At 45.0% G+C, this 15,932-nt stretch overlaps 4 protein-coding genes and 1 long non-coding RNA gene across 7 annotated transcripts in view; 3 read left to right on the top strand and 2 right to left on the bottom strand.

Annotated features, from left to right (window-relative positions):
* Positions 1–15: 15 nt before the first annotated feature.
* The window catches only part of LOC122757724, a 30,802-nt gene continuing 14,885 nt past the window's right edge, over positions 16–15,932 (bottom strand). The window contains exons 1-2 of one of the 2 annotated variants that reach the window (XR_006357840.1): positions 3,913–4,079; positions 16–272 (exon numbers count right to left, since the gene is read on the bottom strand). This is a non-coding gene — a long non-coding RNA (uncharacterized LOC122757724). Of the gene's footprint in view, positions 273–3,912; positions 4,080–15,932 lie in introns of those variants that run through there. The other variant, XR_006357841.1, reaches the window with a different exon arrangement.
* LOC26528447 lies at positions 4,439–5,002 on the bottom strand. Its single transcript, XM_015163576.3, has one exon. The coding sequence runs from the start codon at positions 4,875–4,877 to the stop codon at positions 4,647–4,649; it is 231 nt and encodes a 76-aa protein (XP_015019062.1). The 5' UTR covers positions 4,878–5,002; the 3' UTR covers positions 4,439–4,646.
* On the top strand, positions 5,451–6,803 carry LOC116804149 (putative uncharacterized protein DDB_G0271606). Its single transcript, XM_032730469.2, has 2 exons — positions 5,451–6,594; positions 6,662–6,803. The coding sequence occupies exons 1-2, from the start codon at positions 5,602–5,604 to the stop codon at positions 6,701–6,703; spliced, it is 1,035 nt and encodes a 344-aa protein (XP_032586360.1). The 5' UTR covers positions 5,451–5,601; the 3' UTR covers positions 6,704–6,803.
* On the top strand, positions 8,579–12,921 carry LOC6579296. Its single transcript, XM_002005156.4, has 5 exons — positions 8,579–11,226; positions 11,291–11,353; positions 11,431–11,511; positions 11,591–11,650; positions 11,709–12,921. The coding sequence occupies exons 1-5, from the start codon at positions 8,755–8,757 to the stop codon at positions 12,852–12,854; spliced, it is 3,822 nt and encodes a 1,273-aa protein (XP_002005192.3). The 5' UTR covers positions 8,579–8,754; the 3' UTR covers positions 12,855–12,921.
* Positions 12,857–15,634, top strand: LOC6579297 (putative uncharacterized protein DDB_G0282133). 2 transcript variants are annotated; one of them, XM_015163577.3, is made up of 4 exons: positions 12,857–13,877; positions 14,306–14,385; positions 14,454–14,900; positions 14,972–15,061. In XM_015163577.3, exons 1-4 carry the CDS (start codon positions 12,943–12,945, stop codon positions 14,977–14,979), a joined length of 1,470 nt encoding a protein of 489 aa, XP_015019063.1. In that variant the 5' UTR covers positions 12,857–12,942; the 3' UTR covers positions 14,980–15,061. The 2 variants fall into 2 exon arrangements, with proteins under 2 accessions (XP_015019063.1, XP_002005193.1); XM_002005157.4 differs by having other exon boundaries at positions 14,454–15,634.

Below are 15,932 nucleotides of genomic sequence, written 5' to 3' on the forward strand. Positions count from 1 at the left end.
CAGTTGTTGTTGCTGTTGTTGTTGTTGTCCTCGTTGTTGTCGCTGTGGCATCTGCTCCCGACTGGGCCATTGGACACGGCCACGTGGCCAAAATGCAACGAGCACGTGAGGCGTCTCCGATTTGATTTGACTTGTGGCACGTTGACTGCTTGAAACGCTTTTGTTGCTTGTTATTTCTTGATATTTGTTGTTGCTATTGTTGATATTCTTGTGGTTTTTGTTTTTGTTGAGGCGTTTTCTCTTTTCACATTTTTAGCCTTGTTGTCGCCGTGCTGCGTTTGCAAACATTAAACAGAAAATAAAAAGCAATTAAAAGTAAATCACATTTGATATTTGACCTTCGTTTGCTGTTGTTGTTTTTTTTTTTTTTTTATCACTTTTGCTGTTTCAGCTACTGTTGCTAGTGGGCGTGGCCAGCCAACAGCTGTTGTCTCTTTTATCTAAGGCAAACAGAAAACCTACACACCACAACACCTAGGCAACAACTTATGGTGGACAGTGTAGTAAACCAGTGTCCGCCTCTCTCCTCGCTCCTTCTCACTCTCGCACTTTACACTGCTTCCTCCTCCTACTGGCTGTCGCCTACTACACAAGCATTGCAAGCCACTCTCCCTCTCTCTCTCTCACACTTCGCTCTATGTTCACTCTCTCGCCGTAAGCTGATCTCGCCTGTCCAAGCTGTTGCTTCTTCTTGCTCTCCTTCTTCTCTTCGTGCTTCTCCACCTCCTTCAACTGGCTGTCGCCTGCTACATAAGCTGCGTGCATTGCGAGCCACGACAAAACTTAATGGGTTAATGTACAGCATCAAGGTCGCGTGGCCAGACACACATACACACACATAAACAAACAAACACTCACACACACATGCACACGTTGTTTGAGTGCGCGAGCGAGATGGCGCGTGTGGCCCAAGTCAAGTGGCGAATGTTTGCTGGAGCAAGCGTTCAAGTCAACAAATTCTTTATTGAAATCAATTTAAGGCAGCAACAGCGCGAAATAGTTGTGGATAGAAGAAGAGCTGCGCAGCGCAAACACAAGTACTCACACACACACACACGCACGCAATTCTGCGGCCAATTGAAGCTCGAGCTGCAAAGAATTGAGTTGTAAAGGGCTTAGAAAAATTTGGAATGCGCTACAGTTTGCTTAGGCAGTAAGGGGAGTTACGATTTAAAAAAAAAAGTTGCATAAATAAACTGTGAGTATTTTTATAGCAAGGAAAAAAATTTTTATAAAAAAAATTTGCATTTAAGTTCATTTGCTTCATATTTAAACGAATACTAAAGTGAATCCGCTAATCTTACTAAATCCAAGACATTATTTGCTCAAATACAAAAGCTGGCTGCTGTGAGCCTCGCCGAACACATAGAAAGAGACCTTCCATTTAATATTCAAATTACCTACGCACTTTCAAATGCCCCATTGTGCTTGCTTTATAGAGTATAACAGCACATACACATACGCATAAGCACACACACACACACACACATACATTTGATATGTATAAATGACGTATAAGTTTTGTAAACAATTTGTTAGTGCGAAAGAGCAACGGCAGCTGGTGTGGCCAGCCAACAATGCAAAAAACGATTTTTAAGTGGTTTTTCTCAGCCATTTAATTTTCACATTTTCACGTTTCTTGCCAATGTTTTGAAGCGAGTGCGAAGCGAATCGAATCAAATTATTAAATACCAATTGAAAATGATGTTTTGTTTGTTTATTAAACGAATAGGAAAAGACACAAAACAGTTCCAAATGGTCGCAGCAGCAGCGATTCGATGCTGGAAAGGGAGTCGGGCCTGAAGCAGAGAGAAAACACACACACGCACACACATAACTGAAAGTCAATGTACAAAAATCAACAGACTGCGACTGCAACGACAACTGCGACGACGACGACAAATGTTTCAACTAAATGGATGCGAATGCAGTGACGCCGTTGACCTGTGCCTGGAAGCGCCGCATCAAAGCTGAATGAACTTCCAAAATGGAAGCAGCATTTGAAGCTGGAGCCCCATTTGACTTGACAACTTCCAACGCACGCACGCAAACAGAGAGAGCGAGAGAGTGAGAGCAAAAGAGAGTTGCGAAAGCGTAGCCAGCTGTAAAAGACGTCACAAGGCAGCCTCGTTTTACGGCGAAATTAAGACGAATAATCATCATGAGATGTGCGTCGATGTGTGCTGTCATTCACAACTGAAGCGGCACGGCAAAGTGGGCGGGCGAATTGAATGCCGGACGACCAAAAAAAAGTTTAGTTAGACAACTTAACTGTAAATCATTAAATTGGGATAGATCAGTTTAGGCAAAAGCTACTTAATATTTGGAATGGCGCTATACTTATGAAGAGTACTGTAGGCATATGTATGTATATACATACATGCATGCATACATACATACACCATATCTGTTGGGCATAGCTGATAACTAAGGCACCGCAGTAGTTCTTGTTACTGTTGTTGTTGCTCTGCTCGCACTCATGCCCTCTGTTGGCGACAACAACAAACCGACATTAAAATCAGAAAACGCAAAATAAGAGAATGATTAAAAAAACAACAAGCATAACAAAAGAAAACCAAAAACAACAAAAGTCGCGCGCGCATGAAAAATAAAGAAAGAGTAACAACAACATTCAAGCAAAGTAAATGAGCCAACAAATATAAAAGAGTAGAAAAAACAAAAGCTAGAGAACGACTTCGACTTACAAACAGCAGCGACAGCGGCAGCGGCAGCCGCAGCAGCCAGACAGCAGAGACGACAATAGCAACAACAGTACAGAAGCGCCAGCACTCAGAGCAGAAGGCAAATAAAACGCAAGAGCAAGCAGCAGAGCGCGCGACGACATGTGTATGTGTGTGTAGTCGGCGGGGGCGCAGCAACAGTTACGGGGCAGACAGGTTACGTTATGCGTGTGTGAGTGCGCTGGCATATTCATGTATATATACATATATATATATACAAGTGTATGTGCGTTTATGTGTGCCTGGGTAGGTTCAAGGAGTCAAGGAAATTCGCAAAAAAACAACAGCAGAAATTACAATATACATATGAAGCAGCATGATGACAATTACACACACACATACTTGCGCTCACGTGTATGTATGTGTTTGCGGAGGGGCGAAAACGAAACTTGTCGAGGTCGAGCATACAAAACCACTCGAATAATACGTACGTAGTATGTGTGCAAACCGAGCGAAAGATAGAGAGCGAGAGAGAGGAAAACAGTGAAAGCACACAGCGTTTACATATGCACATGGTTGATAACGAATGAAAAAAGCAAAATTTACAAACGCAAGGTGTCCAATTAGACCACTCAACAGCAATTAGCTTTTCTTCTTTGGCTTATTTGCGTTTTACTGGAGTTGCTATGACGTTCGCAGTCAAACAAACACACACACACATACAGTAGCACACATGGGTTTGCGGGCAAAAGCTGAGCGCACACTCACACACACGCACAGTACAAACACATACATATGTAGCTATGCAATCGAAAAACGTCACGACTTCCAAGTGGAAAAGCGTACGTAGTTTTCGCCGTCATTTTGGCTGCGAGCAAACAAAAAAAAAATACACCAGCATAATTGCCATTCATGAATATTTTTTGCTTCCGCATGTCGCCGCACATATACATATATACACACACACAGTCACACACGAAATCAAATAAGAAATTACATTTGCACACGCATACATGCGTATGTATGTGTTTATAATTGATATTTAGTAGGCAGCGCCTCTCCCTCTCCCTCTAGCTTTATAACATTTTTTTTTTGTTGTTTCTACTTTTCCAGCCGCAGCAGCCGCCCAATCAGCAATAGCAACAATAACAAACACTGCCTCAAATATGAAACACTTTGTTTAATCTATGTTTCATTCCAATTTAATTTTTGCTTTTTGCTCTTAGCGTACACATTACGAATGCTTTCTATCTTTTATATTAAATTTTGTTTCAATATTTCATTTTTTTCATTTGTCGCCAGATTTCTTTTCACGTTGAATTTGTATTACATATATAAATATGCATATATACACACATATATAAGTATATAATTATATATTTATATATGTTTATATATATGAATTCTTATCACTTGTGCCTTGTTATTGCCTTTTGGCTTTTGCTGGTTGTTTTCTCGCTTGCACTGAACTTGAACGCGTGGGCGTAGCATGCGCCGCGATTTATATTATCAAGTGCCTTCGCTTTCGGCTATTGGAATTTTTTTATATTGTTTAAGTGGCGATTCTTATACGATTTTAGCGCGAAGCGCAGCCCACCTGCATACGAAGCAAAAACTCGGCACCAACTGATTGGCATTTCGTTCTCTTCACACACACAAACTCACACACTCGCACGCACACATACGCATTCACTCTCTTGTTCACACACAGTGTTGCATGCGACCGTTGATCGCTGTTAAATAATGACACCACTCTGTTAAGTTAAGCAAATTTCTCTGTTAGTATTTATTCAAATAAGTTGGCAGCACACATCTGTACTTGGCGGGCATTATGAACAAAATTTAAGTATTCTTTCTTCCACAGGTTAATTGAATGTCCGATAATGTATTGCACATCACATGGTGCAATGCAATTAGTTAAAGCACTTTTGATTCTGACTGATCCCAACAGTAATCTTTGTTAAATTATAGCACAGCTGAACGCCTAGTCAGTGGCGTCATTGTCAAACAGGGTTTCGTATATTTTCTTCCAGCCGTCGTTCGTGCGTTCGGCACTTTCTCTGCCAACTTCTCGCTTAGCAACGTCTTGGGCAACTCTCGTGCCTCATACCAATGTGGATTGACGCGTTTCACCCAAAAGCTGCTACCCAAATGCAGACCACTTAGCAATTTGGCAACGCAACCGACATTCACCATTCTGTTGTTTGGCTCTTAATTTTTGTCTAATTCTTTGTTCTTTGTGTGTGTGTATGGGTGGTTTGATTAGGTTCTTGATTATTATTATTTTTTTATTGTTAATACTGAAGTACCAAAAAAAATTATATTACGGAAATTTAATGTTTACCGTTCGAAAGCCTAAGTTAAGTGTGCTCAAATTTGACAACTTCGACTTTATCTCGAAAAATTCAAAATCTGAATTTAAATTACGCGCCTACTCAACTGAAAGAAAAAAGTCAACAGCAACAGCAACAGTGACTTCCACTTGAACGAGAGAGCTTAAGAGAGACAGTGAATGCGCCCTGTGTAGATTTCCAATTGGAGTTCCAATTCGAAACCTTGCGCTGGAACTGAAGCCGCAATGAATGAAATGTTCCATTGTGACCGGCAAGGAAGGCGAAAAACTGCGCATGCGATAGCACCAAACGTGACGTCAGCAGCGAAAGCTCTAACTGTAAACACGTGGGCGCGCTTTTAAATTCAACAGAAAGGGAAACAAAGCAACAGCAACAAAAAACAGCTGAGATGCTGCGGCGCTTTGCTTTGCGCGTCAACGTTTTTTTTTTTGGACTCCCGTAACTAAAGCTTTGCAAACAACAATTATGGCACAAGGCGTAGATTCAAAATTTTAAATGTTTCAACTCTACAAATTTCAAGTTAAAAATTACATTCTATTCATTAGCTATTTGCAATTCATTTCACAATGATGGTACGACGTCGCGGTATGGGAGCTGGCCTGAGCGTCTTCCAGCAGCCGCCGCCTCAGCAGCATCCAGCTCAGCAGCAGATGGGCAACCTTAACATGTCCTGGCTGAGCGGTGCAACGCCCCAATGGACGCCGCGTCGCGACACGTTCGTCTCGAGCGTATGCAACAAAATGGTGGGCGCTGTGCCACGCATGCCGAAGCTACGCGCGCCCGAGCCGAGCAGCCGTAAGCTAAGCCGCCTGCGGCGAAATCTAATGAACATTTCGCCGCAATTCACGAGCACAGCGAATTGGCAGCAGCCCCTGCAGCAAGCACAGCCCAAGCTGTGGTACAGCTCGAATACGCACATTCAGCCGAATTCGCCGCTGTGGTCGCATTCGATTATGACGGCCTATGCGAAGGGACAACAGCAGACAATTAACGATATATCGGTGCAGCTGAAGCAACAGCTGCGCCAGCTCAGGCAGCAATGCCTGCGGAATCAACAGCAGCAGCAGCAGCAGCAGCAGCAGCAGCAGCAACAGCAACAGCAACAGCAGCGGCAGCTACATAAGCAGCAGCAACAGCAGCAACAACAGCAGCAGCAACAGCAGCAGCAGCAACAGCGCCAACAGCAGCAGCGACAGCAGCACCATAAGCATTTAAGGCCTAGTTTTGTGCCGTTCAATTTTGGCAAATGCGCAAATAATTTAATCAGCTGTCTGGAGAGCAATGCCGCCTTTGCGCACAAGCAAGCGGCAAACTTAAATGCTATGCAGCAGAAGCAGCAGCAACAGCACCAACAGCAGCAACAGCAGCAGCAACAGCAGCAGCAACAGCACCAACAGCAGCAACAGCAGCAACAACAGCAACAACAGATGCAGCAACAGCCTCCCCAGCTGCCCCTGCAGGATGCCTATAGTTTTACGGATGGCTTTAACTATGTGAAACTGGCCATGCATATGGCCAAAAAGATTATGGAATCACCGGAGATCGTGCCCAAATCGCCGGTGAGCCCAAAAGCCGTTCATAATGTGAGCAGCACAACGTTAATTAACCAATTCATGGCACAAGTAGGTCGCCAGCAATTCGAATCCGAGTTCAAAGACGACAGGCTAACGGTCAATCAAGGCCAAGATATCGATGCGAATCTGAAGTATATAACTGAGCGGCTGTTGGCTGATTTGTCGGAGATCTTGAAGGGCAAGCAACAGAGGCGGGCAAGTCTATTGTCCGACCAAAGTGACAGTCTGGTAACGCTGCAGCAGCCAGAGCTGAACGTTGTCGATGAGGAAAGTGTTGCATCGCTGTGTGAAGGGTTGGAGCTAAAAAGTATTAAGTCTGATGACAGTGTGGCAACGCTCAAAACTTCACATGAAGATGAAACGTGTGTTGCCAACAGTCCGTCAACTTCAAGGCAGCCTGGCAACTCTATAAGTCAGACAATAGTGCAAAGTGTAAGTCCTTCGGCGGACAGTCTGGCATCACTGCTGCGTGCGGAGCCACAAGTGTCACGGCAATGCTCTAAGCTGTCTATTAACAGTTTGGCAACGCCGTGTCCATCCGAAGAGAAGTTGCCGCAACCAAAAATGGTTATATTACAACACAGGTCAATGCCGTCTAGCAACAGTCTGGCAACGTCGTGTCTGGCATGCTCTGAACTGTCCGAATCAGTTAAAATGCAAACGGAAAACCGTCTGGCAACACCGCCGCAATCAGAACTGCACCTGTCACCGCTAAAGCAGCCTGTCAGCTATGTGGCAAAGATGGAGCAGCCGGCTCTGGAACTGTCGTCGCTAAGGCCTAAGCTCAACAACGGTATGGCAACGCCATGGCAGTCAGAGGTGGATGAACCATTGCAAAGTTCACCAAACGCCACGAAGCCCCCCAGTCTGACAACGGTGCAAGAAGAAATCGAGCAGAAGAAGAGTTGTCACGAAGAATTGAGCGATCTGGCAACGGAGGATGTGGAAAGGCAATGCATTCAACACGAGTTCAATCTAACAATCAAACAATTAGAGCTCTTGCAAGAGATACTGCTGGAAGAGGATCGGCAACAAAACTTTTTGGAATGGCCAACGACACAAAATCCCGATGATCCGAATCCGAAGGAAGTCGATACGAATCAATTGTGGAGGTCGCTGATGTTGAAGCTGCTGCAACAACCCCATAGGGACGGCGAACGCCTGACAGCGGGCAATCGCACAGCAACTAACAGCGAATTGCCCATCTATCTGATGGATGCTGCCGACGACGAGGACATAGATGCGCCAGTGTACAAAACGAGCCTAAGTCGAATGAGGAAGAGACCTAAGCGAAAGGCCAAAGTTAAGAATACGGTTATACCCAGTGGGTATAAGCATAGGACGAAGCGTTTTCCGCTGAGAGATCGGGAGGTAGAGCTCATGCGCATGACTACGCGTTGGCCCCTGCATTGGCCCAGTCCGCGTGTCATACATCACATGAACAGGAAGAGGAAGAAGATGATGTTACGCGGTCTGTGCGGTTCACGTCTATTTAACTTACAATCCGCCTCAACGAAGCACCGATCGAGGCCAAAGAGTCAAAAGAAGAAGGCACGTCATCGCATGCATAAGCCCCTTTTGAACCAACCGCCCTTTACAAGAAACTATTCGGAATTTTGGTTCCACTAAGTCAACATCATATATATATGTATATATAACTATATGTGCGCATGGATCGCACATAAGAACGCATCATAGTTAATGGAGTCTTTAACTGTGATCTGATCTCATGTGCAATCCATGCAGTATATGTTTCTATATATACATATATACATATAAGCAGATCGATCGGTTATAAATACTTCAATAAATTTTGTGTCGAATCAAGCCAAAATCTATCTTTTCTCTCCATTCCCTCACTTACATAAATCATGTGTATGGTGGAATCATGAAAATCAAGTATGGGGCAGATCTGTCTGCTTTTTAGGCATCCTTGTAGAATCCACCTCAGTTCTCTATTAGACATCTATTGAAACTAGGTAATCTGTAGTCAAAACTTAGCTAGACATCAAATCGGCTTTGTTTTCATTTCGATTGTAGCTTGTAGAATATTTATTTGTTAAATTCTTTGTTTACACATGTCGAATAGTATAGATAATGTGAGCCGTATCTTATAACAGAATTAGTGTGCCCTTTTCGTAGTTAATGGTCAAGACGACAATGGCTAAAAGTCTGATCTGTGCAAACGATCTTCACAAAGATCCAGATGAAGATCCTACAGATTCTAAGCGTCTACAGGAACAGTATTCCGGTCTATGTCAAAAGACGCACACGACTATTTACCAGAAGCCGTGTTCGGAAGAATCTACAGAGTCGCACCAGAACTACGACTGGCAATTGTCCCAGAAGTTGCCTAACATATCTTGCCAGGAGGAGAACCAGATACCGTTACAGAGTCAAGCTCCGAAGTTATCTGAAGAGACGTACAAGGAAATTGATCAAGAAACGAACAGCGATCTATTTGTTAAGTTGAGCGAGGAGCGGTATCAGCAATCATTCCATAACTTATACCCGAAGTTATCAGAGGAGTCGTACCACGAAGTATCCAAGGACGCATATACAGAGCTGTCTAAAGAGCCCTACCAAGAGCTGTCTCCAGCAAAGTATCGGAAGTTGTACCCGGAAAAGTTCTCCCATGTGGCAGCATCTAACGAAAAGTACCCGAAATTGTGTAAAGAAGAGTACGTAAAACCATGGGCAGACCAACATGAAAAGTCGTACCAGGAGTTGTCGGAAAAGTCGAATTCAGAGATGTACCAGCAACTTTCTGAGGTGGACTATCCCGGTCAGTCCCCAAAATTGTGTATGGAGGAGTACAGAAATCCCTATCCAAATCAACATCAAAATCCATACCAGGAATTCTTTGATGAGTCGACTCCAGAGGAGTATCCGAAAGGATACCAGGATATTTCTGAGGGGTCGTATCAGCAGTTATACCAAGAACAGTATTTGCTTTACAATGAAGAGTCGACTTTAGAGCTGCCTCCATCGCAGTCTCTAGAATCTTTATCTAGGCAGAAATATCCCCAATTAGCTGAGGAGTCCAACCACCAGATTCCGGAGTTGTCACATCAAAGTTTCTCTAGGCTGCAGGGCTCCAACCATTTAAAGAATTGTTCCATCAACTTTTACCAGGAAACGAGACTGACACGGGTTGTTATTAACAGTCGAAGGAAAAAAAAGTTTCCCCCAGTTCGTAAATCCGCAGGCATGGGCTATTTGCAAACCAATAATACCTCGAAAAGACCAGAGGGCACAAATCAAGTGGAGAGGCGTAAGGCCAGAGCTTCTCCATGTGGAAAGTGTAGTTCCCCACAAACTTGCGAACGAAATAGCAATTACAGTCGTTCACCAGCAAATGCACAGTGTCCAAGTGCAGCTGCTCCTCAGCCTTGTCGTCCACCAACTGATGTCCGTTTCCGTGATCCGTCTCCCAACGATCATCGATCTCGGCCCAGCCAAGGACCGCGATCCATACCAAGAAACGAAACTAATTGGGAGGCCTACGACGTTGAACCAAATCAAGCTCAGCATACCGCAAAGACACCAAATTCTTTGGATACGGCTGGACGACCAAACACGGTTCGAATGTGCTGTGAAGCCTGCAATAATTCATCACCGCAGCGCACCATTGATAAGCCGAAACGTGAGAAGCCACCGCCAAAACCGTTCTGCAAGCTGTGTAGCTCGCCGAAGCCCAACGCAAATCGTAATGAAGCTGCCTCACAGAATTTGCACGAGCCTAAACAGCCTCCGCCCGTAACACCTAGGAAGTGCCATTGCGATAAGGGATGCGTTACAGACCCACCACCACCACCCCAGCAGTCGCCGAGGCAGTTTGATCGATTGTACCCGAATAGTGAACCAGCCGATTATAGCGGCTATAGCAACTCGTATGGTGCAGCCCCGTCTAAAGGGCCTAATCACAATTATCATGAGGCGACCCATGGCAATTTACAGCTTTGTCCGCGTTGCGAAACTCTCTACGAGCCCAGATCGACTAGAGCGGAGAGCAACCAATCAGAATACGAGTCATACTTGGGCTTAGTGCCCTGTCCTAGCTGCAATGATTGCACATTAACCGCACCTGTAAATGAATTGGAGCCGAATGAATCATGTGACTATACGGAATATGTAATCAAGAAACGAAATACCGTGGTCAGTCCAACTAGCGATGTCGCTTGCATGAATCCCTCGTGTAGCAAGGCGAAACGAAAGAAACCGAAAATAGATTATAATGTTTACGGCTATCGACCCTGTGAGGCGCCACAGGGCACCGAACAGTCATTCTGCATAGACGACTCCAAAGTGGACTACATGGAGCTACAATCCGGTAGCGGAAGATTTTTTAAAAATCCCATAACTGTCTCTAGTTGCAATTGCAATATGCAAAAACGAATTGTACCCGAAAAAAGAGAAGAGAAGAAGAGAAGAAAATCTGCAATACCGTGGTGTGAATATACTGGCGGCCGAGCGCAGGACATGAATGATAGACGAGAGCCCAGCCCTGGCTTACCCCCACTCAACAATAATGCCTGCTGCACGAATTTTGTGCCCGCGCAGTATTTCCAGGAGAACAGCAGTACACCCAAAAGAAATCACAGATTCTCCTCGGGAGTAAGCGTGCACTTTACGTATGTCTACAGATCAAGCTTGACTCACATTTCTATTTTCATTACAGCTAGCGCCTAGGTCCTCCAGCAATACCCAGCGCTCACGTAGTCAGCCACCCAGCAATTCTTTTGTAAGCAGCTCTAGTTTCAATGAGTACTTTTTTAACTTTCTTTTCCATTAACAAATTCTTCTATTGCAATCCCTCAGACGCCCATAATGCCAGAGAGCAGCTTGCATTTGGCAAAGCGACGCTTCAAGCTGCCCAAACGACGTGTTTCTGGCTGCGGCGTAAGCGTAAACTATATATCTAATATACATATATATATATATATATATATATCTATATCAATTTTAATTTCATTTACAGCTTAGCATGAAGAATCGTCGCTTTTTCCCATTCAAACTTTATTCAAACCTAATGCCAAGTGTGAGTTAATGCTTAGATTATTCCATTATTCCATTCTGAAACCTTTCCCTTCCCACAGCATCAATCGATTTTCACGCTAAAGTCTTATCGTATGCCCATAGCTAAGCCCTGCACTTTGCCGGTGTCGACCAAGGCGCTGCGTTTATCCGAATGCCTGTGCCACAAGTGCAAGCAGCGGTGTCGCGGTGGCAAGCTGACAGCGAATACGAATAGCTCCTACAGCACCAGAACTACGAAAGTTACCAGGCCTAGGCCAGAGACTCAAACCGCTGCTAATCGATACAGCCAGGCCTCTGGCTCCAGGCCCAATCGAACTCAATCGACGGCAATAAAACGCGAGAAGGTCTCAATTCAAACACAAACCCCTTCACACTCTAAGCATTCACGATCTTCGCGTTTTCGCGATCAGTTCTCCCAGGCCGCAATCAGAGCTAAGCCACGCCCAGATCTACCCGCCAGATATCAGCTCCATTCACAGAATCAAAATAATTCCAAATCAACTTCTCGCGCAGCAACTCGCAATGCATCGGTGTCCGGACGGGAAAAAACCGAGCAAACTCCAAGGCGACAACAACAACAACAACAACAAATTAGAGTAGCTGAAAAGCCTCAGAATCGAACGAACGGAACTACGGAACCAAGACAGGAGCAATCACTAGAGATTGGGCAAGCTCTGGAGCCAAAACGTTGGCAAGATCAAGAGGCGGAGGTGCGGATAGTGCAGTACCAAATGGACAGCAAGAAGAAGAGCTCCAAGCAAACACCACGTCCGCCACAAGTGCCGGATGACCCAGTGCAGGTGGTACCACAGGTCCATATGCAGTCCCATGGCAGTACCGGATGCATGGGCACAAACCTCCATCATTTCTATCGTGGCAGCTTTCTGTCCATCCGTCCCACGCTACCGTCGGAGAATACCCAAGTTGCCACCAGGCAACGTCACTCGCTGCTGCATGTCGCGGAGAGCATACTCAGGCCAGACATGATGCAGTTCCCCCAGCCGCGGGGCTCGTCCTTTGTGGTGCCCAACAAATGGCAGGGTTTTGCCAACTTGAATAGCTTTATCGGCGCCACGGCGATTGTCGAGCTGGAAACCATGAACGCACGACGCACTGGCAACAAAAACGGCGGCTGGTTGCGGGCCTGGCGCAAGCTCCTGCCCAACTGGCTGAGCCATAGCAAAATAAAGACAACGAGTGCATAGCCAGCGCTGTCAGAAAATAGAAAAAAAAAAACAACAAAAATACAAAAAATAACAAAATTTTGCCCAAGTTTCAGAATTTTAACAAAATATGGCACGTTTCGGCTTCAGGAAAATTATAAACCACTACAAAAACTCCAAGGAGCACAGAAGCCGAGCACCCGAACAGAAGTTTGACGCTCCGTCGAGTCAAGCAGATCAGGATGTCAGCTGTGGGGACGAGATCGCCTCGGCAGCCACTGAGCTGGAGATCGAATCGTTGCCAAGCCAAGAGCACTTTTACGCCGAGGATGCCGCAGAGCAGCAGCCAACAGCAGCCGAGCCACAATTTCTGCTGGACGATTTCAGCTTGCCACCCATGCGTAAAATTACGAGAGAGTATCGCCCCAACTTCAACGTCAATCGAAGCAGATCGCGTCGACCGAAACCCATGAGGCAACCGAACGTATCGAGGCGCTCGTGTGCCATTTGCAGAGAGCGCGAGGTCAATGTGGGCTTGTCAGCCGATGGATGTATTTGCGATAGATGCAATTCGACGATTCGTGCGACTTTTGAGAATTTCATGGATAGATCGCAGCGCTTTCAGTCGGGCCAACAGGACCAGGAGGAGGACAACCAAGGGGAGCAGCAGACACTGGCAGATGAAGCTCAGCGCCGACAGTCGACTCAAAGTCAACCGGGAGAGCCAAAGCACCTAGATAAAGGACAGCAGGCAGGCAATGGCCAGCACAGAGCACGGCAGCCGATTATTCCGAAGGATGTGCCGCCCTTTAGCATTGTTGTGCTGCAGGATTGTGATGATAGCAATCAACTCATTGAGCAGCTGGCAAGTGTTTTGTCTCAAATCCTGCCGCAGCAATTCAGAAATGCCAGCACCAACAACAACACCGCAAGTTGCTGCCAAAGTAACGGCACTAAGAGGAGCAACTACAGCAACTACTACAATGCGAGCAGCTACAGCAACAGGAACTTTGAGTACAACAACAACAACAACAATGGATATGGAAACGATTGCTCGATTAATCGGTTGGTAAAGTTTAAGGAACCTTTGAACTTTGAAGATATAGTTTGGGGAAAATTAAGCAGAGGAATCTAGGGAAAGGTAGAGAAGGCTAAGAAATCTTCGTCTAGTTGTTATAGACGTAGATCCTGGATAGGAAAATGTTTAATTTACTATATGATAGTAGTGATGAGTAGCAGCCAGCTAGCTTATATATCCTAAGTCCTTATATATACCCAATATCAAATCCAAATGGTTTTCTAAATAGGATAAATTCTATTAGGCTATCAAAATACCTGTCCTGATATAAGATTATTTGAAGTCCTTAGTCTATATGTTTTTTATAGGTATAATTCACAGTCTAGCTATCTAATGTAGACTTAACACCATACCAGATTAAAAACTCCTAAATGCTTACCAAATTGACATTTAACTATACTTTATTTCCATCTAGCCCCCTAAGTCCAACTAATAAATGCACATGTTGTCCATCGTCCTACTACATGAATGAACCAGCAGCAGCTAGCAATTCGTGTAAGTAAAGCCCAAAATCGAATAATGAAATATTTCAATCAAATCTCTCCAATCTCTGGTACTTACAGCGCATTGGCAATATAGTTGCTTATGTGATAATGATGTAGTTGGATCACAGCAAAGCAGCAAAGCTATGGGCAGGAGCAACAAAGGGAATAACAAAAGAAAAGCTAGTGCCAAGAACAAAAACAGGAATAGGATGAGCAAAGCTAACGGCAACGACGATTGCGACTTTTCGGCATATGAGGACGATGATAGAAACAACTGTCGAGCCTGTGATTGTGATTCTTGTAAAAAGAATCCCGAGAATGAGATGCTTCTTAAGCTCTTCGTACAGGTAATGGAGATGTTCATAAACTCGACCAAACATCGCGGGCAGCCCAGGAAAGACAACAAATCGAAGAAGGGCAAAGATGGAAACGCTAAAGATGGCTCGAAAAAAGGAAAGAAAGGCAAAGACAAATCGGAGGGCGATAAGGAAAAGCCGGGAAAAGATAAGCAAGGCAAATCAAAAGGTAAACAAAACGCTAACGGCAATACTCAAATTAATAATTCAAATCGGATTCTGCCCGAATCGGATAAACAGCACGCTAGATGCAATTGTCCGCCGGAGTGCAAGGGCAAACAACAGCAGTCCGGCTGGGGCCGACCCGAGGCAGTTCAATTCAAGTGTGGCAAGAATCTGGATCGAGTGGATGCAGGTGATGCCACCAAATGTGGCAAGGCTGCCTTCACATCTGGCAACAGTGGCCAAGGGCCAACAGGCGACGTTCCGATTGCCAGGGGCCTGCGGCCTGTAGCTCACTATCGACCCGGCGTTCTGCAGTATCCCATCGGCTATTTGCTCGCCAAGAATGGCGAGTGCGTACGCCGTAGTCTGGTCCGTACAGCGGCGGGTGCCACACTACATGAGCGGGTGTTCAGCGAAGTATTTACTTCATCCACGAATCCATATCGCAAAGACCATTCGAGGAATGCCGCTCGCTGTCGTTCCGCACAGTTTTCGCGTTGAGTACACAAATTACGCATTGTGTAGATCGTATATAGTATCTGATCCATCTATATGGGAGTCTCCTTCCATTTGGCATTATACCTATAGGGAACATATAATGCATAATTTGGCTCAGCTACGTTGTGGTTTATAGTTACAAAATTTCAAAAAAGGTAAACACAGATTCCGTACAGATCCGTATATGCTTCAGATCCATTATTCTATATATATAATAAATTTGGTATTACACAGAGAAAATTTTGGCTCTCTTTTCTATGCTCTACGATCTAGGCTCTACACTATTCGCTCTGGGCTATGTGCTCTACGCTCTACGCTCTAGGCTATACGCTCTAGGCCTTACGATCTACGCTGGATTGTAGATTCTATGATCTACGTAGACTCTATGATCTATAACCTATATGCTCTACGCTCTACACTCTACGCTCTAGGCTAGCCGCGCTACGCTCTAGGCTAGGTGTTCCACGCTCTAGGCTATCCGCTCTACGCTCTAGGCTAGGTGTTCCACGCTCTAGGCTATACGCTCTAGGCTCTACGT

Source organism: Drosophila mojavensis, unplaced genomic scaffold, assembly GCF_018153725.1.
Source record: "Drosophila mojavensis isolate 15081-1352.22 unplaced genomic scaffold, ASM1815372v1 contig_80, whole genome shotgun sequence".
NCBI lineage: Eukaryota > Metazoa > Arthropoda > Insecta > Diptera > Drosophilidae > Drosophila > Drosophila mojavensis.